General features: G+C 33.6%; 1 protein-coding gene and 1 pseudogene across 1 annotated transcript in view; one reads left to right on the top strand and one right to left on the bottom strand.

Annotated features, from left to right (window-relative positions):
• Positions 1 to 24,239, bottom strand: part of HOMER1 (homer scaffold protein 1) — a 113,111-nt gene that overhangs the window by 64,751 nt on the left and 24,121 nt on the right. Inside the window, exons 2-3 of the mRNA XM_016118826.2 lie at positions 6,596 to 6,752; positions 2,014 to 2,145 (exon numbers count right to left, since the gene is read on the bottom strand). Of these exons, the coding sequence (XP_015974312.1) occupies positions 2,014 to 2,145; positions 6,596 to 6,752 (289 nt within the window). The remainder of the gene's footprint in view (positions 1 to 2,013; positions 2,146 to 6,595; positions 6,753 to 24,239) is intronic.
• LOC118607107 lies at positions 11,102 to 11,220 on the top strand (annotated as a pseudogene).

Raw genomic sequence — 24,239 nt, 5'->3', positions numbered from 1 at the left:
CTGTCAGAGCAATAGCCAGGATAAAGTGATTGGCATGTGCCAATCTGGATAGCAGCTAGCCCGTGATAAGGGAGCAGAGACGGATGGAGACTGGCACCAGGCTGGCGGCTGCAATCATGCACAGGACCCAGGGTGGAACAGTAGCCTGGGGAAGTCAAATGTTTAGTGCGCTCAAAATCCCATTTTTCTACATAGTTCCTAGGACGCTTTTCTCAAACAGTGCATATATTAATTTTAAAGAAGAAAAACAAAATTCTTAAAACATAAAAGCCATTTCCAGAAAAAAGATCAAATGAAAGGAAATAGTATAATTAACAGAATTTAATAAACTATTCCTTTATTACGTTAGCTAGCTGCCCAGCAACCTGAAAGATGTAATGAAAAGCTTAATTTATTGTCAAAATTACTTAGCCTCAAAAATCACTTCATGCAAGTTATTTGAGAAATTAATCCACAATTTAGTTCCTGTGTTGTCAAGAAATTCAGCAACTAGAATATAATCATAGTTTTAATTTTTTGTTGCTATAGTCGTCAGTAGACGATTCCGAGAAAAGCTCCAAAAAGGTTCTGAGTTAAGTAATGGCAAAAGTACTAGAATAAATGCATAATTTCCTAAGGGAACTGTGGAGGGGCAATGCTCAACCAGATGCCTGTGTCCCTGTTATGTCAAAATACTTTGAATCTAAAACTCATACCTTTAGCACAGTTCAATAAATGTACTTAGAGAATTAGATGGGTGTTAAGAGAAACCAAATCAGAAAACACTTCTTTTAATCATCCCAAAGAGAATGACACATAACTGCCAAGGCAAAAGTTAAAACAGTCTTAAAATTGAGCTTTAAACTTCAGTTTATACCAAAAAGATTTAAAAATTTTGAAAACAGTGTTAAAGAATGTTTACAACTAAAACAAAAGGAAATGAAGTAGTTTATTTCAACTACTGAACTATCTAGCAATAACCTTAAGTCAATAAATGCTCATGAAAGTGTAATAAGACTTTTAAAAAGAACTCATTTTTAAGAATCTGCGTGATGACTATAAAAATAGCTTAAGGTCTAACAAATATGAGCCATGTGTATTTACAAGTCTGATTACCCTGCACTTGAATAATTTAAACTCTTAAACCATCAGCTCCTGTGTATGCCAAATCACATGTAAAGTGTTTCAAATGTAGGGTTATCCTTTTAATTAAATGCTTCAAACAGAGAAGTTTTAAGCATAAATTTTTGGGGTCTGGTGAGTATAAAATGTGAAGAGCAAAAGTGAATAATCCTCATCTCCTTGATTATCTTAGTATCCTGAGATTGTTTCCTTTTCCTTACGTATGCTTTTCATTTGACATCCATAGAACTCGAGGTGCTCCTAGTATGAACACTGACTGCATGGTTTTTGCTTATAGACAGGACAACTGTTTTTATTTCAAATATTTTTAACTTGGTGATGCTCTGTATTTTATTGGCTTTTCTGGCTACGGTAATTTGCTTGGTCAGTATCTTACAAAAACTCCTCATGGTATCTACTGGATTTCACTCTGCACTGCATAAGAGAACTCAGAGTAATTCTCACCCAGTAATGCACAATTTTCCCTAAATGGTAATTTATATGTGTCTGCTGTCATTTCATAAAGCTGAAATCTGTATCACTATCAGCTTGGGTTTTCATAATTCAGTAGAGTTTGGCGTCTACCTGTCTAGCGGACCATCTCCATCCAACCAAGAGTGTGAAGTCCTGCGAGAAGTCTATTCTGAAGTGATAATCCCCACCTTTTATTTCTTATCAAACATACAGTTAACCACACCAATCCCTCTCAGTCAGTTGTGACTATTTTTAATGTATGCAATGAATCTTCCAACTGATAGTGGAAACCAGTGCTCTCACATCTTGCTCTATAGTCACTACCATTGTTCGGAGAATATTAAACACACTTCTATATTTTACGCTTTCCATGTGCTACTACATATTTAAGACAATTGACTTGAAGATTTTTCACTTAGATCTTATGATACAACTTACTTTTGAAAGATGATGCTCAGAGGAGAATCCCAGTCCATAAACAGTGTTTGCCCGGCTATCAGCCCACTGGCCAAACTTCTGAGATGTTTTAGTAAATGTCATGTTTGGGGTGATGGTGCTATTAATTATTGCCTAAAAAATAAAACAAGTATGAGTAAGCAGCCCAAAATTAGCAAACGGACATGCCAACAGAGGACTATTTAGTAATAAAAAACATGGTTTCTAATGAGCCACAACATTAAATACATAAAGATAGTTACAGAAATAGTTTGTATTATTACAAGCGACATCATGGATATATGGTAACTACTAGAACTATAAATATAATGGCACTCTATCAAAAGTTTCAACATCTTACAGCCAAAATAAGTTTTCCTATGTTGCAAAATTTTTTTTTAAGTTTTCAGTGTGGTCAATTAGTTTTCTTTTAATATTTAGGATTGATATCTATTAATTTTGGATGAACAGTCTCCAGAAGTAAGTAGTTTTAATAGTTGTTTATTTAAAAGTAAGGTCCCATTCTCCAAAGAATCTTTCAAAATTGAATATATCAGTAGGACAAATTTTCTAATAGAATGAGTTTGTACACTAATTTTCTAAAATCTATAATCAAGAATTTTCTTAAAACTAAAGTACCTGAACTATATTACAATACAGAAATATATTGATACTCAGAAATATATTATGAAACTTCTAAATATATACTTCACTTTTCTCATAAACCAGTATATATTCATAACATTAAGAATCAATATTATTTGTTTAACAGTTTCTTAGAAAACTAGTATTTTAGTATGTTATTAAATATTAACTTTGGTGATCACTTTAATAGATTTCAACTATTATAACATATTAATTTCATTCCTTCCGCTAGTAATGTGAAAGTTTAGAACCCATTTTATTTAAGTAGTCAATACCCTCCAAAACAGATTACAAAATGATCCCAATAATAATAAAAATACACATTATCAAATCCATAAACAGTTTTTTGGTGAACTCTTAAATGTGGAATGAAACTCAAACATTTTTAGAACAAAGCTAAATCTGTCTACAATGTGAACAACAGTATGTAAATATTTATGATGTATGCAGGTATTGTTATAATAATGAATGTACGACACTTGTCCTGCTAAAGACAGTAGAAGATAGAATGGTTTCTTGCTTTCTCTGACAGTAGGATGTGTTATCTGTTGTCATATGTGAGCCCTCACCTTTGATTAAGCTTTTTTTAACCTGACGAAATTTACATACTCATACTCATATACCTCTTTACTCTCCAGTTCAAAAGCTGCTTTTCCTAGCATGTCATTTTAGATCCTGTAAAAATGTGGCTAATGACTGCTCTAATTTGTGGGGTTGTTATCAAATGAAAAACTAAATGGGAAAGAATATACAGTAGTACCCCTTTATCCACAGTTTCAATTATCTGTGTTCAACAGCAGTCTGAAAATATTCAATAAAAAATTCCAGAAATAAACAATTCATAAGTTTTAAACTGTATGCTGTTCTGAGTAGCATGACGAAATCTCTTGCTGTTCTACCCAGGACTTGAATCATCCCTTTGTTTAGCGTTATCCACGCTGTATATACCACCTGCTCATTAATCAATTAGCCATCTCAGTCACAGGTCAACTGTCTAGTACCACAGTGCTTATGTTCAAGTAACCCTTACTTTACTTAATAATGACCCCAAATCGCAAGAGTAGTGATTCTGGCAATTTGAATATGCCAAAAATAAGTTATAAAGTGTGTATATTTAGGAAAAAACAGAGTACATATAGGATTTGGTACCACCCACAGTTTCAGGCATCTAGTGGGAGTCTTGGAGGTATCCGCTGTGGATAAGGTGGGACTACGGTATTAACAAATGGTAAGGAAACACTGGTTATCCAACTTTTTTTACTGAGTACAATAAAAGGCAATGTAATTGTGGATTACATTCTAGAGCAATAAGAGTCAGTCAATGAACAAGTAAATAAATAGTTGACCAACGTAATTTCAAAGAGCAATAAGTGCCATGAAGACCATAAAACCAGGATATGCTAGACTGAAAGGCTAGAAGGCAAGAACTGTAAGCACTACTTTAGATCTGGTGGTCCTTGAGTGTTCTCTGAGGAAAGTCCATTTGGGTTGGAATTTGAGTGTTTTCAGTGAGAGAAAGGCATTCAACACATGATCCTAACAATTCAAAAAGTGAAGTGGCAATAGGTGTTACAGGCTACTAAGAAAACTGACCCATGTGTCATTGGTCACTGACCTTCAGATTTAGCTATTTCAAATAAATTTCATTTTATTTTTAAGAGTTCCATTTTAATCCCTATTCTGAACCTTTCCTTAAAAAAGTATTAGAATTCCTTGAATAGCACGCTACAAAAATCCATTTTAAAGAAAAATTTTAGTTTTTTAAAATAAATGTCTCTCAATCCCAAAGTTCTTGTCCTTGCAAGGAAAGGAGATAGAAATGCTGTGTCATTACAGATCACGTAGTGCACTGATCCTGGCTCTTGGCCACGCTGATGTCTCTGCAGCATGATTAGAAAAACTTCAAGCAAACTTTACATTCACAGTAAAAGCACTAAATGAGAACAAATGGACATTTTCTAGTCAGGGGCACCTAAGGCCTTTTCAGCTCATCATGTAGTGCAGAAACAGAAGTGGGGTATGGGAAGGATAAAAACACCCATTTAGCCCCATCAAATAAACCACCACTGCTAACAAAAAAAAAAAACAATGGGTCCTGCAGGGAACTGCAGTAGTTAACAGCATCAGTTTAGAAAAGTAAATGGAAAATGTGATAGAAAATATAACTGCTACAGAGGGTAGATTTTTGTTAAAAGAAACAAAAACTTTTCCCTAAGAGTTATTTAAGAGCCTAAAAATTACAAGCTGCAAAGTATATAAAAAAATGGAAATGCCAGAAGCAATATTTCATATTGCTTCAGAAGGAAGAACACATGGGAATTATTAATTACATGGGACATGGGAATACTTTACTTGAACTTTACTTTTATATACCATTTAACTCTCTTTTCTAATAAAACTACATCTTACCTATGGTTTGGGCCAAGAGAGAAACACAGGTTATAGCAAACTGAAAGTTTTAATCAGGGGTAAGAAATAAATTAACACTCTAGAGCCTGATTAAAATAATTAATATCTGTTAATTTCACTCAACAGTTATAAAACATGACAAAATTATTCTTCATTAAAAACCATCACAGAAATGAACTATTACTATTTCTCAAATCCTTTAAATCCTCCAAATGAAATGAAAAAAGGATCAATTATTCAAATAAATATGTTACTCACTTAGGTACAAGACAAAGTACAAACAGCCCTTTGGGTCTATAATCTAGTTAAGGCAATTAGGAATGAGCACACAGCAGCAAACAAGCAAATAAATAAATAAATAAACAGAATAAAGATGGAAAGTTTAGCATTCAATTAAATTATCTTTTATTCCCCCAAATCACTAGGCAATACATAATAGCATTTTAATATTAATAATGATAACAATACTAGTAAGTGTATAGTGACTACCATACACCCTTTAAATGCTTTTGCATAAATTGATTAATAACAACCCCATGGTATGATTACATGGGTATTTTTATTAGTTCCTTTTCACAGATGAGGCACATTAAATACCTTGCTGTAAGTCACAAGGCTAGTAATTAGTAGAGCAAAAAGTCAAACCAGACAATCCAGCTTTAGAGTCAGAGCTCTTAATTCCTACACCGAACTGCTAAAATTTCTGAGAATAGAAAGGCCTCCTGGCTTCATGAAAGCTTGAAGGAGAAAAATGGAACCCTCATCTTTCTACACAGTTTATATCCAGAATCTGATATTTGATATTCATCTCTGTGTGTCATTCAAAATTCACTGATGAAAAAATGAAAGTCCCCCTTTTTAAAGGATATACTATCCATCAGGCACTGGTCTAAGTGTTTTTGCAGATATTAACTCATTTAATCCTTACAACTACCAGTACTAAGGTGAAAACAATGAGGCTCAGAGAAATAAAGTAACTTGCCCAAAGCCAAAAACTTAGTATACAGCAGAGCTGAGACGTGAATCCAGGAATTCCATGTTCTTAAATGTTATGCTATTTGCTGCTCCTAAAAATAAAAACTTAGGTCTTAATCCACATGCTCCTCTTCAGAATAAGGTATGTCAGCTTTAATATTGATATTGAGAGGCTTCATATGATTTAGGGATTTTGAACTGCCTACTAGTCTACAGAAGTTTATATGTAAAGAATTCTAGTTGCTCGTTCTATCGTATGCTCCAAAAAAGTAGAAACTGTGTCTACTCTGTTTACCACTATATTCCTAGCATCTATCAAATAAACTGATCTCAAATTTGTAGAATATTTTGGCATGTAACTCAATATAAATAGGGTGATCAATCCAAATAATTTAGCTGACAAAAAAAGTTGCTCCTCCAAAACTGATCAATTTTGTTTTTTAAAAAAGTTGTAAAAACTCAAAAGGATATATTTTATTCTAATGAAGATAAAAATTCTCTGAATAATACTGTGTAAAGCAAAATAGCAAGATTATTTAAAGTAAATTTAACTTACCTTTGAGCCATCTAAACTGATTATCCTATACACATTTCTTGTGCTGTCATAGAAATAAGACACAGTAACTGCGTGCTTGCTGGTGGGTACCCAGTTCTTCTTTGTGTTTGGGTCAATCTGGAAGACATGAGCACGAGTGCTGAAGATGGGTTGTTCCCTGTGGGGCAGAAGATAAAATGACAGACTTAAAGCCAATTTTAGTGTACTGGACAACAGAACATGAAAACTTGAAGACAACTCCACTCAACCAAAAACTCCCACAACCTTGAAAATAAGAAAAACATTCAAATTTGAATATCTAAGTATCCAGCATAAGTTTCTTTAAAACAATTACAGTCGATCTTCATTACTCAAAAGTTCTATATTTGTGAATTTCACTAATGAACAAAATGTATTTGTAATCCCCAAATTAATACTTGAGGTATTTTCTTGGTCTTCGGTAGTGAAAAATGTGAGTCACCTTACATGCATGTTTCCTTGTGAGGTTGATCAAGGTAACACCTTGCCTCCTTGTTTTAACTCTCATACTATATAAACAGTGCCCCTTTTTTCAATCTACTTAACACCCAGTATTTTGCATTTTTGTGCTTTTTGTTGGTGTCTTCACTGTTTAAAATGGCCTGCAAGCATAGTGCTGAGTGCTGTCTGTTCCTCAGGGCAAGAAGTCTGTGATGTGTCTTTTGGAATAAATATATGTTATATAAGCTTTGTTCAGGCATGAGTTATAGTGCTGTTGGCCATGAGTTCAGTGGTAATGAATCAACAATATGTATTGAATGAAGTGTCTTTAAACAAAAACACATAAAACGAGGTTATGCATTGATTGGTTGATGAAAACGTTGAGACTAATGGCTCTTAGGAACCTAACTCTGTACTGAAACAATGGTTCAAAATCCGCTAATTCAGTGTTCATGGCACTTTTATAGAACATAACTACTGCTGATAATGAGAAGTGACCATACCCTGTTAAAATATAAATCTTACATTTGACCCTCACTAGGTTAGAAGTTTTTACCCATTTAACAGTACATTATTCTGTAGAGCATTTGAGATCTTGCTCCCTGGCATAAATTGTCAGTTTGGCTTAAATAAACTCTGATAAAAATTCTTTACAGATTTGGACATTTCTTACATTGACAAGATAAAAGTATAACAAAGAAAACTTTTTTTTTTAAGTAACGGATGGAGGATCACTAAGAAGAACTCAATGTCTTGAACAGTTAACAGAAATGGCAACCTGCCTGATCGAGATGTTATAAATTGAACATGTAGTCTAATCTACATATTTTTTAATTTGGAGAAATTTCTAACACACTGGTGCCTCAGTGTCCCCCTCTCTAAAGAATTTTAAAAATTATATTATTCTGGTAAAAGGTAAATAACCTACTGAGAAAGTTTATATTCAATATAATCTCTACTATATTAAAAAGTATATGGAAAAACTAGTTCACCACCACAGTATTTTTTACTTAGATCATGTAGAGTCTTAAAAACATACAATAGAGATTTTTTTAAATTATCAAGAACCATAACTATTCAAAAACATTCAAAATATGATCATTACAGATAATTTTACAGTCTTAAAAACAAGCATGAGATTATCTGTATATAATAGAAGCATTATAATGCAAAATTTTCCAAGTTCTGAGTAAAATTCTTTTTAAAACAATATTTACAGGGCTCTGTGTGTGTAAGTCCACATAACACAACACTTTTCTATCCTAAAGCAGCTTAAGGTCCAAAAGAGAATTTTAAAGAGAATTTTAACTGGTATTATTTAATCTTTAAAATTAAATAAATTTTAATTGTTTTAATTTTAAAGCAAGAAAAGGAGAATATGGGAAAAAGAATAATTAGAAAACAGGTAAGGCAAACCTGAGTCCTTGACAAAATGGCCTTTCAGGACCATAATAATGGACAAGGTGTCACATATATCTCCTGTGGTCAACTTCAATCTTTGGAGAAGTGGTATAAAACAGAGGTACCTTCCCAGGTACCTCTGGCTTTTCCCAGGTTTATTTCTGAAAACCTCCATAACAACTTATTTTTAAAAATCCCTTTTGAAGAAAGTGATACATTTTATGCCACTTCCTAAAAAGTGACAGAAAGTCATCATTTCCAGCTTAATTGCCATCATACAAATAATGATCTGGGCAAGGCACTGTGATGGATGAAAGAATTCTTCTGAATTGGAAGGTCTTACTCATTCCCTCTCTCCCCATTCTCGATCCTTAACTTTCAGTGAGGCTTGAGCTAACACCTGAGTTACCTTCCGAAAGTACTGCAACCCCTAGTTTTCTTTTTTCACCTTTTACTTAAAGTTCTAGGGATAAGAGTAGTTGCTCAGACCAACAGTGACTAATTTCAATTCTGGTGAAATCCAATCACACAAAACCGTATTTATGCACATAAGGAAGGGAAGTGGGAAAATAGTCTTGACTAACTTGTTAAAATTTTTGTTTCCATTGACAGGGTATAAATTTCTAAATAGTGCAAACTGATAATTATAGAACTGTGTTTTAAAAAATGTATTTTCTAAAAAACCTAAAATACTTGTTAACACAATGATATTGCTTTTGCGATCATCGAATCCTTATTCAATGGAAATACAATGTTTTGAGTCCAGTAAATAATTCTCACATCACTCAATTTAATTAATCTGCACAATCCATGCAATTCAATCTCCTCTGAATAAAAATCTTTAGAGTAAACCAGTTATTTTACAAGCAAATGACATTTGATATCAACTAAATACATTTCCTTCTTCAATTCTCTTCTGAATAGTTGATTTCTGGAAAAAAAAGTTATAGTTCAAGATTTCTGTGTCAAAAGCCTATCCATCAAAGTCTGAATGGTAAAGACTGGGAAAAAAAATTTCACTGCTGATAAGGGAATGGAATTCCAAGAAGTAACGAGAATGTTACGATGTCTCTCAGGGCATACTAATAAATGATTCAAACTTTTACTGAATATCTATTATACGCCAAAAACTGATAGAGATGGTCCCCACCCCCGAAAAATTCAATTTGGTGAGGGAAGACAGATGTGTTAAAAAATAAAATGCTCTTCACCATGACAGATTCTCTTAAAGGGACTGAGGGCTACCATGAAGAAATTGATGCCTGAGCAGGGTTTGAAACAAAGGACAGCACAGTGGGAAGATGGCACTGGAGCATGTAGTGAGAACCTTAATGAGTATGAGTGCCTATGACGAATGAAGCCAGATATAAATAAAGAAGCCAGTTTATGAGGGTCCTGGCTAGAAACTACTGAAAAAGGTAAATACAGTTTTGCATTAATTTGGCATCAATGAAGAGGGTGAATTAAAGGGAAATAACATAGCACATAAGAAGGCTAGTAAGAAACTTACAAAAGAATCCATAGTTTTAAAAATTAAAAATGATAGGAAATAGGGAGTGGGATGAAAACTCAAAGGCAGACTAAAGGTAAATTAAGAAAGTAGAATCGACAAGATTAATTAACAACTGGATACATGGCAATAGTTCTAACAGCGGTGAATTGTCCCAAAGGGGGAATTTCACAATGTCTGGAAACATTTTTGGTTGTCACAACTGAGGGAGACTGCTATTGACATCTAGCAATAAGCCAGAGTTGTTGCTAAACATCTACAATGTACAGGACATCTTCCACCAACAATGAATTTATCCAGCCAAAAAAGGTCAATAGTGCCAAGGTTGATAAATCCCAATGTAGGAGAGATGAAGGGAGAATCTGAGTTTCCTGAATTTCTGGTTTGAGTGATTGAAAAGAAGATAGTGCCACTAGCCAGGATGGAAAACAGAAAGTACAGTCTGATATTGGAAGGATTTAAGGGGAGAGAATGAGCTCAGTTTTGACCAAGTTCATATGCCTTACAAGACTTCATAAATTATATAAATGTCTAACCATTATGCTGTACACTTGAAAGTAATATAAAATAATATTGAATGTCAACTGTAATTGAAAAATTTTTAACTTACATTTCAACACTAAGCATGTGGATAAATTTAATTTTAAAGAAAAGTTGAAGAAGCAGTAGAGAAGCTATACCTGAAATCTTAAAGCTCTTATCTTTTAGAAGGGTCTGTGATACATGTGAAACTAATTGTCCCAAGTGTCCAAATTTGTTCAAGTTAATACTTAAAAAAAAAAAAACTAGATGGCATTCATAAAAAAACTAGATGGCACACTACTTCCTTCACAACAATTCACACAAATACTAACTGCATCAAACACAAGCACTTCCCAAAGTATGTTCTACGGAATCATAGTCTTAGAAATAAGTGTTCCTTGTTCAACTAAGTTCTACAAACACTGTGCTATGCCCCATTCTGAAATATTTATAATGCACTTCAGTATATTAAAGGTTCTGAGAAGTTTTTCCAGTAAAGAAACCCTGAGTAATTCAGCATGTGGCGAAATCATTTGACTCTTTTCATGTAACATATTAACATCACATAAGACTTATATTTATAACCGCGGAATAAAAATCAAAAGATAAATTTTGTCTATGGCCATGCTACCCTGAATGTGCCTGATCTCGTCTGATCTCAGAAGCTAAGCAGGGTCAGGCCTGGTTAGTACCTGGATAGGAGGCCACCTCGGAATACCAGGTGCTCTAGGCATTAAAAAAAAGAGATAAATTCTGAGGTAAATATATCTCACTGAAAGCTGATCTGGATATTCTACCATCTTTGTTGACATTACTAATTATCATTAAAAAATACACTTAGCAATGATACAAAATTAAGGCCTTACTTAGTAATGATTACAGCTTAACTTCTTAGTTAATTGTTAATAACATTCAAAGTAACTCTTCTAAGAAATTAAACATTATTCCAAAAGTCGATTCTAAAAGAAAATAGATTTTGGTATGAAATGCTTTAAACTAGCTTAGAAAAACAAAACTAAACACACACACACACACACACACACACACACACACACATTAATGCTAGAGAATCATCTACTTTGTAATTTCTTGTTATCAAGAACCAGGACAATGAGTAGTTCAAACGACCTTATTGTTCTAAGAAAAACTTAGTATAGTATTTTCCAGTTGGTTCATAAAATAATTTTAGAAAGCTGGCGTAAGATTAATTGTGAAGCCCTTGATCTTGGACTATAACACTTGGTGTTGGACTCTAAAACAATATGGATATGGAAAATTGAAAGGAAGTATAAGATGATACTATGAAAATGTAGTAAAATCCGGATTGTTTTAAAAATAAGGTTTATTCAAATTCATTAGAGTCTACATAAAGAATTACTATATTTAACTTTCAGGCATCTGTGTAACAAGAAAGAAATGAGGATCATAAAAAACTGAAATAAAACGAAAAGACTATTTGCCAAGATATATGCACATTTTAGATCTAAAAAAAAAGTATAAAGTTAACATTTGTCATTTGGATAGCTTTGATTTTAAAAATTAATGATAATGCTTTTTAAAATTACTATTGAATTCTGTTTTTGCAAACATTATGGGACTATTCAATAAATGTTTGTTACAAGGAAGTGCAAAGGTGTGGTTCCAAGCTCAAGGGAAGAGAAATTATACATTTTCTAGTCTTTTCTTAGTACCCTAGCTTAGAAATCTTTTTCAGATATGTAAGAACAATTACATATTGTAGCAAAGGGGCTATAAAGAAGGTTGTGGTTTCAATTAATTCCGACTTTTTACTTAAGCTTTCAAAAGAAAGTAGCCTAGCAAAGTATAAGAAACCAGGTCCTTCTTGTACCTTCCTAACACACTGCTGATATTGTTCTGGTGCTCCGGCCTCCCCCACAAGGCTGATGGTGTCACAAAGATAATGTGGTGATCCCTTTCTCCTTGCCAGAAGTCAGTTTAGGAATGGATCTCTGAAGCAATTCTGGCCAATGAGATAACCAGGGATGGTATGCTGGAAGCTTCTGGGCCTACTCTCAAAGACATACACACATAAATAAGGATGTTCTCTTAAATAATGGTTGTGTTTAGAGTGACACCTGGACCTAAAGAAGTCATCTTAGTATTGTGAAGGCAGCTCACATGAAGACAAAGCCACTACTGTTTGCTAAGAGCAGCAGATGGAAAGACAACGAATCTGGTTCCTTGATTATGTTATTGAATCAATGAATCAACCTCCACGCTTATGTGATAAAACAAGCTTCCTAAATGTTGCAGGCATTTGTCATTTTTAAAATTACATAACTCTAGTGGTTACCAGAGGGTAGGGGGAGAGGGGAGGTAGATTGGATAAAAGGGGTCAAATATGTGGTGACAGAAAGAAATCTAACTATGGGAGGTGAACACAATGTAAATATATATATGCCTTACTGTTAAAATGTACAGTTGAAACTTAAAAAAATTACACAACTAACTGAAGAAAGGGGTTTATATATATGGTAAACTCTAAAATAACATGTCCCCCAATAAAATGCGATTGGTGGTCTTCCAGAACTCCTGACTGCCTAGCTACACACTGGTCATTCATTAATTTTGGGGAGAACCATTTAAAATTATAATTGAAAAATTAATAAGACTAACTGCATTGAGATGGATGAGAGGAAGAAATGTGGAAATGGTGAGAGTTTACTATCAATTAACTTCCTGCTATAAGGATTTACTATTCAAAGCTTTTAACCAATAAACAGCAGACGGTAACCAATAAACAGCAGACGGTATAAGAGCATATTAGAGATACTGAGGCAACCACCAAGAGAAATAAAAATTGGAATTTTAAAAAGCAGTTGTCTCTGGCAAAGGGGCTAGTTGAAGGAAGATACTAGTGCTCGTCTTTACAAACCTTTAAGTACTATTTTAATTTTTAACTTTGTATAAGTACTAAAAGATTTTCTTAAATGGCTCTGTGTAGAAAAATACACTTACATCACAATTAACAATGAGAAAGAATGTTTTAGGAGCCGCCTTTGAAGACTACCAATGAACCATAGAATAAGTGACAATTTTTAATAGCTTGAACTCAACTTTTTAAGACTGCATCATATGAAAGTGTTCCCATTACTCATACATAAGAATAAAGGGAAAGTAGGAGAGGAACACAGATCCAAACCTGCCTAACTGCAGGACTAGAAGTGCTGAGGTATGTCCACGTCCTGGTGAAAATACCCTCCTTCGTGAGAAGTAAATACACAGACAGTAAGACAAAAAACATTCAATCTTCAGCTTAGTTTTTGGAGTTTGAAGTGGCAAGGGAAGCTGGACGTACTGGTTACAGCCAATAGGACACGAGCAAGAACAAGACTAGGAAGTATACAGACACTAATGACTGTGTAACTCAGATGTAAAGCCTGAAGAGTTTAGTTTCAGTACATTGTGGGACAGACGCACAGGCGTGTCTTCAGACAAGCTGGAGCTCAAGCACTGGAGTTTCCTAAAAAGAACTGTGCTGTACAAAGTAATAATATAAATGGCAATTTTAATGGATTATCAGGGAACTGGTTTAACTTCCCCTGCCCCTCCCCCCAATACATGCACATGTAAGAAAAATGGTACTGACTAAAATAGCTATTTTGATGCCGCCCAAGGATTTTTACTGCGTATTACTGATTATGTATTCCTAGTACCATGTTATATGTTTAACAGCTGATGCTTACATACACATTACACATTCAAAATGTTTTTTTAAAACACATTCCTACTTTAAGGAAAGCAAAGATTATTCTAACTAATGGCTACCCAAGACATAGTTGTACTGCAAGAACTCCATCTAGTGATGAACCAAAAACATAGCCAGTCTGTTTTTTACAACTGCCAAGTTACCACACATATAGCAAATACAAAATTATAAACTGACATTGCTATAACAGAGCTATATAGACTTAAAATGTCTTTCTGGAAGGATTTTTAAAAATTCTATGGCCTGAATTCTTTTTTGGAAAATTGTCTGCATCACAAGATCTGAGCATCAGAAATACTTTCATGACATCGAGTACTTAATTGACGTATCCAAAGAAAATATCAAGTAAATTAAAATTTTCCATTCGTGATTCAAGATTAAATTATAAATCTATACTTAAATAGTAACAATACTGTTTATATTCTTTATATACTGTCCCTCATTTTAAGAGTTGTTTTTCTAAATCTCAGTCCTTTCGTTAGGCCACAGCACTAATTATTAAAAGATTATAATATTTATTTTCCTTGGGCACTTTAACCAAGTAGCTACATTTAAAAGATCAAGAGATATGCTGATATTCATTGCAAAGAGCAAGCAAACCCACTCAATGTACATATTTAAGCAAAATCTTCAACACTTAATAAACCTGCCTTGCTATTTATTAAACAACTGACAAGTGACATCTCTATCCCTTTTCTCCACTTAAAACCCTATCCATTTCAGACAAAATACTGGGTTTTTAAAAATATTCCAAGAGGTATGCTTGAAAACTCAATTACATTTAAATTTAGTATTGTATTTTCAATTATATTTGACTTTAAATATTCTTCTCTCCCCAGATGATTTCCATTAAATAAAGCTAAATCCCACAAAATGACAATACACACTAGGGAAATCTAAGGAAAATAGCCTCATGTTAATGAGAATTTAATTCTAATTAATATAGGTGGCGTATTCCTAAATCTAAAATAATCGTCTAGCAAACATCCAATTTGTAAAAACTTTTAAAATGAATTAAATATTAAAAGATTATTTAATTCTAATACCAATAATATTTCAAGGAACAGTAAGACCCTTAGGTATTCTTTTCATTTGTATCTACTACAAACTAACCAAGTGGATACTCAATCCATTTAGCATCTGAACAAATATATATTCTAAAAAATATAGGGAGAAAGATCTGGAAATATTCTGGCAAAATGTTAACATTCGCTACATCTGAATAGTTGTTGCATGGATGTTTTCCCTCTATTATTCTGAATACTTTTAATTGCTCAAAACGAATAATAAAACCTCAAACCATTTCTCTAGAATTCTTATTGACACTGCAAAATTTGAATAATCAGCCACATTTTATTTTATACATATGTAATCATTTACTTTAATTGCTGTGCAAAACTCCAAGCTATGAGTAGAACTGCACTATTCAATATAGTGGTTACTAGCCTTTCAACTAATTTTATGAAATTCAAATTCAGATCAAGTATTTTCAATAAAAATTTCAGCATCCAAACTAAGATGGCTCTAAGTGCAAAATACATAATGGATCTCAAAGACTTAGTATGAAAAAAAATGTTAAATGACCTCAATGGTTTTAATATTAATCACACATCAAAAAGATAAGACTTTAGATATACCCGTGTCAAAATATTTAAATTGATTTCACTTTTTTAAAACTTTAAACCTAAGTTTAAATTTATATATATGTTCACACTGTATTTCAAGTAGAAAATACTGGCCTATTTTATGTAGCCATTTCCTTACTGATAAACATACAGGTTGTTCCAATTTTTGCAGTTCTGCAAAAGAGGCCCCTGACTGATTGCTTGTGTACACACGCAAGAGATATACTAGAAGCAGAATTCCTGGTCATAGGGTATGCACCATAGCGTATTTCCAAAGTGCTCTTCATAGCACATGTACAAATTTATACTCTTAACATTTCCTCCCAACAATGGGTAAAATCCAAGTAACACCTTTAATTTGTGCCAAGCTGATGGACATAAAATGGTATTTCATTGTTGCCTTATTTGCATATCCTTGATAGTGAGGCTGAGGAGTTTTCATGTATTTTGGGGCCATTTAAGCCCAATGAATTTCTACACTTATTCCTAAGTTTCTATAAAACTTCCTTTGAGATCCAGAGAGTGAACAGTGAAATCAAAAATTCAGCACTCAAACCGTATGTATGGGAACATCCATATATACAATTCTAACTACATACAGACATTTAATTAAGGTACACATCACTAAACTAGAGTAAGGCAGAGTTGGTTATTTTTCTAAATCTGATGACATTTAATGTTTAAAAATCAGAATAGTATAGATATTGCATATATATTCTGCTTTTTTTCAAAGGTAAATTGTGATTCTTTGGTAATTTTATTTTTATATAACAAATTGTTCCTGACATTCCTCAAAATGTTGCCTTTGTGGAGGGATGAGTGAAGGAGTGGTAAATGCTGATCAGTCAAATTTTTAACTCAGTCATTTAAAATTTTTCAGGCTTAGCATTAAAAAAATAAACAAAATATCTTTAATGTTAAACTAGAGACCAAAAATAACAAAACAGTGTTGTTGTCAAATAGCTTAAACTCCTGGGTGTTTCTCAAATAGTAACCACCACCTCCAATCCATTCCCACTCCGTTTCTCTATGCAATTTTCCTTCCAACATTCCTCAGATTTGAAAGTGATTTTCACTTCCATCTGATCAAGTTTTCTCTAGCTGCAACGACTAATTACATCTGGCTAGCTCCTTTCTGAGTGGTCCTCAGATAGTAGCTTAGCTGTAAGTCTACCAATGAACAGCATCTGGCGTTTTATGTATGGTAGCCCCACATTCTCAGTTTCTCAGATTATCTAGCTTTCATAATATTTTACTTTTTCTATTGAAAAAGGGCTGTATTAAATATAACTAAATGTGATGTTTTCCATTTTTTATATATCCTTTTATGAGGATGCTTTACTGAAAGTATTCTTTTTTTCATAATAATATATTTTTTAAATTTCTATTTATTTTAATTGTTTTCCTTTTTTTTCAGTTTTTCAGGTAACAAAAATTATAGACAAAACTGTCAGATGCTCTATCCCAATTCAGGGTTTTGCAAATAAAATCCCCGTGATGATAAGAGTGTTTTGCTCAAATGCATTAGACCTTTTTCACAATAGTGGTGTTGATAATTTAGTCATTGTATCACAGAAACCCAAAGAAATACATTTTCTGACTGTGAAGGTATTTAACATTTTTCAGTGGCCAAAAATTTGATACAGGAATACAGAAAACTAGGTTTGAGGCATTTTTCCTATTTAGCTTTTTTGAAGTGAATCTTAGTAGAGATAAATGGATGTTGATTTCTGAGGCACCCGAAGAAGTAATCATTATAGATAAAAAGAGCCCCTAACAAGATACAGTACTCCACAGCTTACAGCAGTGTTTTTTAAACACTAGGTCACAACCCAGAGGGTCATGATCAATCTAATACCTAACAATGGGCATTTAAAAAGATGAATGAGAATGTAAAACATCAGAGTGTATAATATTTGGAATGGGTATATGTGCTATTCCATGAAACTTTTGACTACATATTTCTATATGTTTGGCACAACATAAGATGTATTTTTTTACTGTGGATAATGGTCAAAATTTAAAAGTTTAAAAACCTGGGCACACAAAATGCTTTTATTTAATGTTCATGAAAATGCTGGGAAGCAGGGATACCATACCCATTTTGTACTACAAAAACATAGGTCCTAAATGATTTATCCAAAGTCACACAGCTAGCAAATAATGTGAATAAAGCATATTTTTAAAACTCAGATTTTAAAATGGCATTCGACCTCACTAGAAACCAAAGAACTGCAAATTAAAACCATGAGTTATCATTTTTCCATGAGCTATCGTTTTTTCACTCGTCAAAATAGGAAATCTTTATTTTTTTAATGAAAAAAAACCTCAATCTTAGTGAGAGTTTAGGGAAACCTAACACTTTCAGAAGCAGCTGGTAGGAGTATAAATTAGTAAAGTCTTTCTGGAAAGCACTCTGATAACACATATCGAAAACATTTAAATTTTTGTGCATATCCTTTGACATAACAATTCATTCTAGGAACTTACCTTAAGGAAATAACCATGGCTATATGCAGAGATTTAGCTGCAGAGATGTATTGCCACATTGTTTCTAATAACCAAAAACTGTAAATTAAAATGTCCAATAATGAAATGTCCAATAATGAAAGATCAAAGAAATTATGGTACATCCATAATAGAATCCTATGTAGAGACTATAGAACAAAGTTGTAGAATATTCAGTGACATAAGATGTCCCATAGAGTAAATGAAAATAGTTTATAAAAGGGTATACAGTATAATTCAATTTTGTTTAAAAAAAGTTATCTATATGCTTACAAAAAAAAAAAAATACTTGGAGAATATACTTATATTCATCCCTTGTCCTGCCTCCCCTTCTCTCTACAAAGAAACCAGAATGATCCTTCTAAAAACCCAAGCTAGCATTAAAATATTCCATGGGAAAAAAGGGTGAAGGGATCAGTACAAAGCAAGACAAAATATAGGCAGGTACCAAAGTGGGCAGTACAAGAGAACTGTACTTTCTACTTTATTGTACGTGTGGAAATTTTTATAATACAGCGTTTTAAAGTAATAAAACCTAAATCAGCTAGGTCATTCCTCAAAACTCTCCAGTGGCTCCCCCATCGCATAGTAAACATCACTGAGTCCTTTAGACTTAAAGGACTTCTCACTGTGTTTCTCAACTCTGGCTGGATTAAAAACACCCAGCCTCCACCACCGCAATCCACGGATGGGCAGCCCAGCTTCCACAGTGATTCTCACGTAGTGGCAGGAGAAAGGACCACTATAGGACCTGCCCCTCCTGTCTTTTGCTCCAGGCACACTGGACCTCCTCGAGCTTCTCGAACATGCCAAGCACTCCCCACACCTCAGGGCTTTTGCCTGAAGTACTTTTCCCCCTCAGATCTGTCTAGCATCTTCCTTTGCCTCCTCCAGGTGTTTCCTCATGTTACCTTCTCAGTAATAGTAAGGCTGCTCCTGGTTGCTCTATATAAAAATTGCAGCCTTTCCTCTCCTTTTCCAGGACTCTATATTTATTTCCCTTCTTTCACTCTTCCTCATGGCCCATCAAATATCTGACATGTAAAATGTATTTTCTTATTTATTGTCCCTCTCCCCTAACTAAAGTATTATCTGTTCAAGGGCAAGAATCTTGTCTTTTTAATCACTGCTGTGTTCCAAGCAACTTAAATATCTGGCACATATTATACACTTGGAAAATACTTAACAATAATAGATTTTATACCAAGACATTTAGAGTTCTTGGTATTGAGATTGCAAATGACTTATTTTCTTGTCTCAATTTTTCAATATGTAAACATGTACTATATTTATAATAAGAAAAAAACTTTAAAGCAGACAACTTTAATGCAATGTATTTTCTTCCTTTAAAAAATACAGCTAGTAAAAGGTTATCTTGGTCATTACACATATAAATTTATATTTAAACATTCAGAGAGCTGTAGATTTGTACACTCATTGAATACATGACTTTTTTTTTAAGTGAATGACAGTTAAAAATATTACAGTTCTACTGATAATGGATTCATCTAGCAAATACAAATTTAGGGACACTCTTGCCTGTATAATACTTTCTACAAAACGGCCACAAATCTCCACCGATGCCAAGTTTTTCCATCAAGTAGGTATGCTCAGAATTTTCTTTATGGTGTTTAACAATACTTAGAGTTATCCTACACAACAAGTAAACCTACAACTAACTACCTGTATGGCTTTAATTGTGAACCAACAAGCTTATCATAAGGGATCCCATAAAAATATCGACTCAAGAAAGCCAATCATCTAAAGCTGGAGAAAGTTCCCTAACTGGCTCTCCTGCAAACACAGCATAGAAGATGATGATTTAACTAACTATATACAAGTAGTACAAACATTAGCTGAACCAACTGTTAAACAGAAAAAACATCAATTCTACTAAAGCCTTTGTGTTTGGCAGACATTCCACAATAATTAAGCAGACAATATCAGAACTCCAATTAAGGATGCCTCATCCAACTATTTGGTGACTATTTAGGACCAGTTCTTTTCAGTTCTTCTACAAAAGTCATACCCAGAAGTCGAACAAAGTGGTTATATCACATCTTAAATCTTTTATAGTCAAAAACAGCCGCTCATCATGTGAAAAAGAGCTCTTGAGCCTCAACCGAATGCTCTTTTCAGACATTTGAGAAAAACAAGTAAGTCTTATTTCTCAAGAAGAGGAAGAGATGGTATTAACAACAGGGTACTAGAAACAGCAGCACGAGCATGGCACGTCATCCTACAACGATTTTACGTCGTGGTTATAACAAAATCATATCAAAAATAAACATGGCTAACTTATGAAGAATGCGAAGTTTATATAAATTTATAAGTTAAGCCACACACTTCAAAAAATATTGTCACCTTCTTATCCCCAGTACCCTAAATGCATTCACTCTTTTCTACCACTATGGTACTTTGGCAATAGTTTCAAAGTATTTGTTTAAGGAATGTGTTAACTATTCTAAATTCTCTAAGACTAACCCCTACTCTGTATTAGTACTATAGTCAGAAGGCAAATTTCTGTTTATCTCAATTCCCTAGAAGAAAGCCTTCAATGAATTAAGATTTAAAGTTCCCCCTTGATAACAGAATGATAAAAGTAATTCCCATTGGATGGCCATATTACTCAGTATCTCATATGACAGTGCTAGGAAAAAACTTGTCTGCTTGCTATTGTATCTAAACAAGACTACAAGGGAACACGATTCTCGCTCATTTGCCAAGAAACTCAGCCATATACTGTTTCCACTCTAGTAATGATCTCATATCAGGTATATACTACAGGTACTCGTCTACTTTGACACTATATTTTTAACTGTCCTGTTGTACCTTGTTCCTGATTTTACAAATTACTGAAAATTCTCTGTAGGAAAAAAGATCACATATCTAACATAATAAAAATTGAATGGCTTAAACATTAGTTATTGAATTTTAAAAAGTGACAGAAAAAAACTTGATAGTTTTAAGCCTTTTGCAGTTGGAATGATGAGGTATCTCAACTGTTTTCCTTGTATAAATTAACAAGAACACAAATTAACAACTTACATCATTTGTGCCAAAGGAAGAAAGCCATAACTGAGAAATTCAAATATGCCACTTGTAAGCCTGAAAACAAAAGCCCAAACTTATAAAATGAATACGTGGTAAATTCTTTAGTTATAATTAACATTTTTTGAGAGTACCAGCTGGTCAGACACTGTTATAAGCACTATGCCTGTGTTATTTAATCCTCTCAACTTCTGTGAGGTAGTTAACTATTACCCCTCTTTTGAAGATGAGGAACCTGAGACATAGAGAGGGTATATAATTTACTTAGGATGACACATGGTAGGGCCAGCATACAAACAGTCTGGCTCACGAGCCCACAACTTTATCCTATACTGATTCCTTGTGTGGGTAAAGAATTCTTTTGTCAGTAAACTTGAGTTCACTGTTTTAACCAAACTCTCACGTGGCCCTTTCCTGAAATTTTGTTGACAGACGTAGGATAGTACAGCTACACAACTATGATTACTATGCATGTTAAGCACTGTTCAGAGTACTTGAGTGTTTTCATGGAATGTTATATATGTGTACTGCTACCACTTACCTTTTACTTGTACTTTGGAAATAATTTGTACTATAATACTAACTGAAATTATAGTGTGATTTGGCTAAATCCAAAAACTTATTTTTAGTCATGCTAATTACAGTTCTTGAGCTTTCCTTCTGTAAAGAAGACAACTGTATTTTGATAAAATGACTCTACCTCTCTAACAGAATACAACAACGGCAGTAATAGTGTAGGCCTATGTGAGGTGAAAACACTGGTCTTTGAGACTAGGAATCATTAATTTCAAAGTATTTCACATCTGCTTCTTCTACATTGGCTAGATTTCATCACATGTGGTATTTCTGAAAGGGATTACACGATAGAAAGAATATGTATATTTTGATAAAACAGGAACTGTACATGTACAAAAACCCTTTCCACTCCCCCATCCACTGTTTTCCCTATCTTGACTTGGTTTCCTTCTAGCAAAAACATCTAAAGAGTTCGATTCTTCCAGCATTTTATTGAACACTACAACTCTGATAAAGGAGTTTTTCTAGGAAAATATTTCCCTTCAGTTTTTAAAATGCAATTCCCTAACAAGTTGCACTTGTGTGGAAGTTGTGTATACTTTCTGTAAAAGCTGTCTGAACCATTACAGAATTCCTACACACACGCATGCACACAAATGCACACAGAGAGGCTCAAACCCGTAAAAGTAAGTTTTATAAAATGGGTTATATGAATTACTGTAGAAAGTACTCCTTAATTCTTTAAAAATGATGTAAATTTTAAGACAGCTTTTTTCTTGTGAATCATCACAACTAATTATTTGTGACATTGATGTAGTTAGGAGGAAAAACAAACTTCACTAGGTGAAGTTATAGTCAGTGGAAAAGGGGAGATCAATAGAACATATCAGTAAACAGACTTTTTAATATAGGACTATATAAAAAACACTCAACACTTGAAAAATAGGACATGTTGATATCCCCTTTAAATAACTATGGAAGGTTGAATAATGATCCCCAAAAATATCTAGGTCCTACCATCTAGAATCTTTGAATGATACCTTATCTGGCAAAAGAGATTCTGTAGCTGTGATTAAGTTAAGGCTGTTGAGATGGACAGATTCTTTTCTGGATTATCTGGGTGGACCCTACATGTAATCACAAGTGTCCTTATAAGAAGGTGTCTTTTATCTTAACTACAGATATAGGTTATATGACACGAAAAAAAGGGAAAGAGAAACTGAAAGATGCTGCATTACTGGCTTTAAAGATGAAGGAAGAAACTATGAACCATGGATGCAAGGAACCCAGCTCAAGAAACTCGAAAAGACAAGGAAATCAATTCTCCCATAGAGCCCTTGAGCAACTGTGGCTCTGCTGACACCTTGATTTCAGTGCAACAGATTTTGGACTTCTGACATCTAGAACTGTAAGAGAATAAATATGCACTGTTTTAAGCCACCAACTTTGTGGTAATTTGTAACAGCAGACATCAGAAACTAATACGATAAGAGATGACAAAAATCTTCCGTTAAAATCTATTAACCCTCCACCATTAGTTTATTCTAATCCATTAAAAATAAGATTTTATTCATATATCTCGAATAATGTATTTACTTAATAGGGACAGAATTATTGAAAACCAGCATAAAATACTAACAGAAGTAACTTTAAATTTATTAAAGCAATTTTAGGTGATTTGTTTGCCAACTGGGTATCTTCGACTGCAATGTAATCTGGTGAAAATTAAATTTCAAGAATAAATCATTGCCATGGGGAGAGTTACAGTAACTGATCAAGAGTAACAAGAGTAGTTCAGTAGTGACTCTATTTTTCTCCCCATTTCACTTAAGATCAAACCAACATGTGATCCAGAAATAGCACTATTGCAAAATGAAACAGCTGAAGGTAGAGGAAAAGGTGGAGGAAGAAATTAACTTTTTGTTGAATTACTATTGCATTAAATACCTTACATATACTCACACTTCTACCTCAAAATAACCCTAAAAGAAGTTAGATTAAAAAAAAACAACAACAACAACCTTGTTGGGAGTGGGTGGCATTTAAATATTGGCCAAAGGTCACAGCTAGTGCTGGTAATTTCTGGGATCAAATCCAAAACTAACTCCAAGCCCCAGGATTTCTCACTACTCCAAAAGAAGAGAATGATGTCTGGTATCAAAACTAGACTTAAATTTATTTTTTTCTCTATTTCTGAATAACTCAGTGACAAACTTAAAATCTCGTAAGTTATAAATCTTTGTTACTGCCATTCTAACAAAATACATTCTATTTCTCCACTCCTTCTGAGATAAGCATTATAACTATACAAGCTATTCCATG

This window comes from Rousettus aegyptiacus, unplaced genomic scaffold (assembly GCF_014176215.1).
Source record: "Rousettus aegyptiacus isolate mRouAeg1 unplaced genomic scaffold, mRouAeg1.p scaffold_m13_p_8, whole genome shotgun sequence".
NCBI lineage: Eukaryota > Metazoa > Chordata > Mammalia > Chiroptera > Pteropodidae > Rousettus > Rousettus aegyptiacus.
The sequence above is the reverse complement of the archived record's forward strand: the minus strand, read 5'-3'. Positions and strand labels throughout refer to the sequence as shown.